Here is a 6927-nt window from a genome sequence, read left to right as displayed (position 1 = left end):
TCTTTTTTGTTTTTATAATTTTTGACTGCTGGTTGTGTTCTCTTTTCACTACAATGTCCTGACAATGCTAGTTTGCCATATCATTCCAACAGTACTGAGAGTGTTCATAAGACAGTTTGTGTAAGAGTTTATTGAATGTTGTTGAATTTTGGGTAAAATAAATCATTCTTGGCCACGCTCGAACATACCATGTAGCGCACTAACCGTGTACACAGTGTAAGGCGCATGCATGCTTTCTACTGTATCGCGCTATGTGCGTGTGTATTTTTCGTTGAGCCACTGCACTGGCGTTTCGAGTGTTCCAGCTTGGCTAAGAATTACTTATTTTACCTCTAGTAGTATTGTTTGTTGAATTGTAATATTAATTTGTATATTTATGAATGTGTCATTTGATTACTTATAATGAAATTTGTTTGATTTGAGTTAACTCCTCACTATTGGGGAAGTCACAAAGGAAGTTTTGATGTATTTTATAACAAACTGTTATCCGTTTGCATTTTTTACAAAATGATTGTGTACCGTATTCATTCCATTAATTGCCTGGGCTGCTTAACAAGGTCATTTTGGGTGGGCGCTTATTTTTTATATGTTCAAACGTAATTACATACGTACAGTAAAAATGGCCCAAAATATGGATTTTATGTGTATGGTTTCATATTTGATACAAGTGTAGTTGGACTCTGCACATAATAATTGAGGATGGTTAGATCGTGCACATAATGATGGAGGATCGTGTGTGGTAAAGTCTGTGGGTGGGTGCTTATATAGGGGCATGGGCGGTTAATGGAACGAATACGGGACTTGATTTGCTAATGTCATCATTCCACTGTGCCATCTTTGCATCTGTATGTTAATCAGTAGGTGAGGTATGAAACGGGCTATTCCATTTGGGTTACCTGAATGAGCGACTCCATTTGAAATCTAGACTCCTCTGTGTGGAAGATTAAGATCATGTCTTCCACAGGGGGTGTATGGATTTCAACTGGAATAGTTTAATGCTCTCCTGCCTCTTGGTCATATTTTGCAGAGTTAATAAGAGAGCGGACAAAAAGATATTACAAATTGTGGGTCACTTGTTGCTATTACCATACCAGTGTTAAGAAAAATCACATTTATGAAGCCTTGTCTTGGGGAAATGGAAGCTTTTCTTTGACAATTTCTCAAAATCAATATTAGCAACACCCGACTCATTTCCCTTGATCGTGTCAAATATGAACACTTTTGTTTTGATGTAGAGAAACATGTAAAAGAGGGATTTTGAGATTCGGAATTAGCGATCAGAATCTGAAATCTGCCAATCTTAAGCCAAAATAATTGACAAGAGATGTCTTTTAAAAAGACCATCAATGCACAATGTGTGATTTCAAAATTTGTCTCATTACAAATACAAGTGATACAAATGTAAGATTTCATACCGCTTCCCAAAAATGTAGTGTTATTTTGTGATTTAACGTTTGTGCCATGTAATTCATTGATTGTAATGACAGTAGATTTTTTAATTCTTCCGCCGCTGGTGATCATTGATCGCATAGTTGAGGTAAAATTTCCACCTCTTCTATGCAACAATGAGTCGGCCATTCTGCATTTTTGTTTATTATATCTATGTTCAGGCCCATATATGCTTGATGCACGGTACATAACTTGGAAGAATTAAAATATTGACTGAATAATGCAGAGAGCATTATATACCAAAATGCGTCACCAAAATTAATACATTTGTGTTCTTTTAATCCTGTTATTGGACCAAGCCTTTTGTTGCAAATGAAGATCATTTATATATTGGTAGTAATAATTTAATCATGATTAATTTAATCAACTTTTATACAAAATTCAATTATGTATGTGAAATTTAGATATTATTATTTTGTTGCTCAATTTTCATTGTTTGTATTCAGTTGTAGTGTAAGAGAGTAATGGGATATGTTCAAAGAACTTGGACTTGGGTGTACTATTGGTGTGCTGTAGAGAATTTTTGATGTTATTGCTGAAATTATTTGAATGATCTCACACTGAAAGTGTAATATTGCCTCAAAATGTGAACATCTTTTGAAACCTGGACAAAGTCTTGCTTTTGTTTCTTAAAATATGTATTTCATACAAAGTTTCATCTTTTTCACTAAGCTATGTGAAATCTTGTACCTCTTTCAACTATAAATTGTACCTACAGCACTTTCTAGTCTAATTTATTGCTCATCTTCAAGACAATTATGCAGTCGAGTTGTGAAGCCTAGTTACGAGTTGAGTCATTTGAGACAAGTTACTATAAGTCTGTTCGAAGAGAATTTACGATTACAGAACAATGCAATAGGAATTTATAACATAACAGGGTAATGTAACAGAAACCTGTAGTAAAAGTTACAAGGAGTAAAAATTACTCACAACTTCATGATGGGTTGTGCTAAGTAAGATAGGTTGTCAGCTTTTATATGTAAAAGGGTCCCAGGGTTTTGTCAGAACTATTCACAATGTGTATTTGATTGGAAAAAAGAAGAAAGATGTACAAGAAAAAATTGCTTTGTTTTCTTCCTAGTTCAAATAAATTGTGACCAAGCACTATAAGGCTTTTACAAGCAATGACTTGCCAAAATGATATATTTTTGGAATTGTTACCAATGCTTCGCTGCCTTGCAAATTTAATAGAAAAACACAATTTGGCTGTTCATTGCAGAAGTAATCGAGCATGGTCCATTATAATTTTCTATGCTGCTTCACATCAAAATGTGTAACAATTAATTAGCAACAAGGTTATCTCTGAATTTGACAGATGTGTTAATGTTATTGCATCAATTAGCACCTGTCAAATTCAGAGATAAACTTGTCAATGATTAATATGATAACCAGGCAGGTTTGGTTCACCCCAAAAGAACTGCTCTGGTGGAGCTTCCTCTTTAATGACTATGATCAACTGTAGGTTTGATTTTAAGTCTTTGTAGAATGGGTCTCCAAATAAATTGTGAGGTATTGATATGAAGCGACATTTGTAACGCTGCTACACCAGTTAATTCAAATAACCTGATTGTAACAAGGATTACTTCGAAAATTGAAGATTTATGTAGTACGAAAAAACATCACTAATTGGATTCCAAAGAAAAAGCCTTTTCATACTGTCACATAATTCTTTCAGGTTATTTTTTCTTTGGGTTTGTTATTTTAAAATGTGTGAAGGGTTGGTAATTTGAGAAGTTGCATTATTGAGAAAAATTCACAGATTATCAAAATATCATACCCTATGCACATTTCACAATTACAACCTTGTTGAATAAGGACTTTCATGAATACTACAGTCTGTCTACTCTGAAGTACAAAGTACCGACGCAGACACACACATTGTGCCGACTTTGAAGACATGCAAACCTGCAGTAGAGACGCAGCACTACGCACTGTTAACACGCTATATACGCGCGCGTTGTCACTTTGTACTTCAGAGTGGACAAACTGTAGAAGACCTCTTTTCCTCCATGTAGTGAAAGTATAGTGGTCATGTAGGACTGCCATAACTTAGGCAACAAACAAGTATAATCTTGATGAATATCAATATTTACTTGTGTTCACCAAGTGGCTCATGACTGTATAATCCAAAACTAGTATGAGTGCGAGATAAAACACTGGGGATGAATTCCACAGAACCCAGTGCATAAAGTGACTGAAACTCAGCTTCGATGATAATTCCATTGATGTAATTTATTTATATTATTAATGAGGACAGTATTATTTTATTGTTATTATTGATATTGTTGTATATACTATAAGTTGCTAAGATTATTGAATATGAATACATTTTTTGAAGAGTACATTTTGATTGCCTTGTGTGGAATTATTTCTTTGTTGTTATTTTCTTTTATATTACTCGTACATAAACTAGACAGTTTATTGGTTAATTACAGTTTAATATTCTTACTCTTGACTATGGCTGTTTGATAGTTTTAACCTTCCCAATGACGCTTTGTAGGAAATACATATTCTTAAAATGTTATTGAATTTATGAACGAGTGATATAAAAAAATTAAATTTGCATTATGGTTAAAATATAATCACCCTGTGAAAGATGGATTGTTCCATTTCATTTGCCATACCGGCTCATGGAATGGAACAGTCTGATATTTCATCTTGTGATCATGATCATATTTCATCCATTACACTAAAGCCAAGAATTCTCCGCGTTGCGGAAATTCCGCAAAAATCACGGAATTCGGACGTAAAGCGGAAAACGCATTTCTGAGAAAAAAAAATAAAAAAAATAAGCAAAAATGACCTTGAAAAAGAAAAAAAAATACAATTTTCACAGCTCGAGTATCCAACAATCCTTTGCGCGCCCGACTAAAAATAGCTCTTGGGGCTTTCCCGACCTTTTGAACTTGTGTTTCAACATGACTCAGACACGTGCATTCCGCTGCTACTCGCTGGATTCTTGTGAAATTTTATTATGTCAGAAATGTGCTAAAATTACAAAGCGGAGAAAAGCGGAATTTAGCATTTGTAAAGCAGAAAATTCTTGGCTTTACATTACACTCATAGACAGATACAGATTTGTATCCTATTATCTGTACTCCAAACATGATCTCTATCATCTCCAACCTTCAGGAACTTGCTTGAAAGCACACTCTTCATCAGCCAATAACCACAGGATACAAATGGGCTATTCCATTTAAAATCCACACTACCCCTGTGGAAGATTTTGGAAATATCTGCCACTGGGGGAGTATGAATTTCAAATGGAATGAGCACATTAGGTAGCTCCATTTGAGTTTCATACACTCTCTGAAAAAGATTATCCTGAATCTTCCCCTGGGGGAGAGTGAGTTTCAAATGGAGCTGCTAATGTGTTTATTCCATTTGAAATTCATACTCCCCTGTGGAAGATAATTCCAAAATCTTCCACAGGGGTAGTGTGGATTTTAAATGGAATAGCCCAATACACTTTAGTTAATTAATGTCTACTTCTGGTCACAGAGACTTCATCAATGGCTATCATCAGATAGTTCATCTCATTGCCCTATTATATATCTGGTAGTTTATCAATGCCCTATATCTACTGCTGATAACTGGTAGTTCATCAGGTAGTTAATGTCCTTTCCTATTGCTGATATCGGGTAGTTCATCAATGCCCTATATGCTAGTGTACTATCTACTGCTGATATCAATGTCCTATTTCTACTGCTGATATCAGGTAGTCCATCAATATCCTATACTTACTGCCGATATCAGGTAGTTTGTCAATATTTGAGTCACACGGTAGCTGTGATCAGCAGGTTTTAAAAATGATAAAGAAGACTAAACAGATGCTATTTAAACATTCAAACAGAATAAGATGATCCAAGATAATTATGTCCACTTGGTCCACAAGGCTATTGATTGACCAGTGCAGTTTGACCCCATAAGTCCAGTGTACACGATATACAGTGATATGTCTACTTAGTATTTATTTACTAAATCAAAGGTTAAGATTGGTATTCTAGTTCTAGTTTATTTACTTGAATTTGGAGGTCATTAAAATAAGCTAACTAACTGCATACTGGCGGTGCCGAATTTGAACATAATTGAAGTCAACTTAAAAGTAGGTCTAATCAATCAGTAGTAAAGGATTCTTGAAGATATTATCAAGCTTTATCAATGTCATGGCGTCATCTTGTGACAGTAATCCAAGTTCAGATCTGACCAGGGTGTTCATTTGGTGTGTGCCTCGTACACTAGGAACCGCCCTTACCAAATGCCTGAGTTACATTGATGGAATTCAAATATTTTATGAGCCTTGTGGAGCTGCATTTCACTTTGGTCCAGAAGGCCGTACGCCACATCCGGATGTTGCCAAGTTCATGGACAGTGCGTCTTCAAACCAACAAGCGATATTCGAACATGCCTTCGATGATAGCAAGTGTACCTATGGATGGGTAAGACATCAGCTGGAAGCGGATTACCCTGGAAAGAAAGTCCTCTTGGTGAAAGACCAGGCATATGGCTTGGATGAAAAGTATAACACCATTCCACCTGGATTTCGACATGCGTTCCTGATTCGTCATCCGTATAAAGTGCTCCCCTCATGGAAGTTGTGCTTACTAAACTACTCAACATGAATAACGATACTACAACATGGACTGACCTTGAAAAATTATCTGTTCACCAAGATGGCTACAAGATGCAGTTCGAGCTTCTCGAGTATGTACAAAAACATCTTGATCCCAATCCTGTTGTTATAGATGCTGATGACCTTCAAAGCAACCCATCTTCAATATTGCGTCAATTCTGTCAAGCTGTTGGAATGACGTATAGTGACAGTTTAATGGAATGGCCAGCAGATCGCAGCATCATGAAAACATGGAAAGGGTCCCGTATTCTTCTACAAGGAAATATGTTGGAGAATGAAGGTGGCTTCTATGAAAATGCCATGAAGAGCAGTAGATTCCTACCGGCGACAGCAACACCCAAGCGTAGTGAATTATCGCAAGATCTTCAGGAAGCTGCTGATTATGCTATGCCTTACTATGTAAAAATGTACCAAATGTGTCTTAAACCGTAAGAAATGACATTAACTATTACCATTGATATTGATATTGATACTGGGCCTCATTGAAGAACAGAGGATACCTTAAAACATCCACTGAATGAGTAACCCAGGCAAAAGAAGAAATAAAACAAAACAAAAGAAGAGATGTTAATATCCAAAATGGATGAACAAAAAGGCGTTGATGGAAATGACGGAAATCGTACATTATGGGAAACAATGTTTCTCATTCATGTAGATTGCTTTTAAATAGCATTTGCTGGATTGATGCTATCGGCAAATATTTTGCAGCAGAGTCCGTAACAAAAACAACGGGTTTAATTTTTGCAGAAACAAAATATCTTGATATTATCTTTCCCATTAGAGTCATGCCGCACGTGGTAGCTGTGATCGGCCAGTTTTGAAAATAAATGACTGATAAAGAAGGT

General features: G+C 35.8%; 1 protein-coding gene across 1 annotated transcript; it reads left to right on the top strand.

Annotated features, from left to right (window-relative positions):
* The first annotated feature begins 5615 nt into the window (after nucleotides 1-5615).
* Nucleotides 5616-6514, top strand: LOC140136376 (uncharacterized). The gene is made up of 2 exons (XM_072158102.1): nucleotides 5616-6012; nucleotides 6123-6514. Exons 1-2 carry the CDS (start codon nucleotides 5616-5618, stop codon nucleotides 6512-6514), a joined length of 789 nt encoding a protein of 262 aa, XP_072014203.1.
* Nucleotides 6515-6927: the final 413 nt, after the last annotated feature.

The sequence above is a fragment of the Amphiura filiformis genome, chromosome 16 (assembly GCF_039555335.1).
Source record: "Amphiura filiformis chromosome 16, Afil_fr2py, whole genome shotgun sequence".
Lineage (NCBI taxonomy): Eukaryota > Metazoa > Echinodermata > Ophiuroidea > Amphilepidida > Amphiuridae > Amphiura > Amphiura filiformis.
This window is presented reverse-complemented; position numbering and strand designations above follow the sequence as displayed.

Bases quoted from the DNA above. Each gene is read 5' to 3' on its own strand.
- LOC140136376 (XM_072158102.1), top strand. From the start codon at position 5,616: ATGGCGTCATCTTGTGACAGTAATCCAAGTTCAGATCTGACCAGGGTG. The intron at 6,013-6,122 runs GTCATCCGTATA...CTGTTCACCAAG, and splicing joins TCGACATGCGTTCCTGATTC to ATGGCTACAAGATGCAGTTC.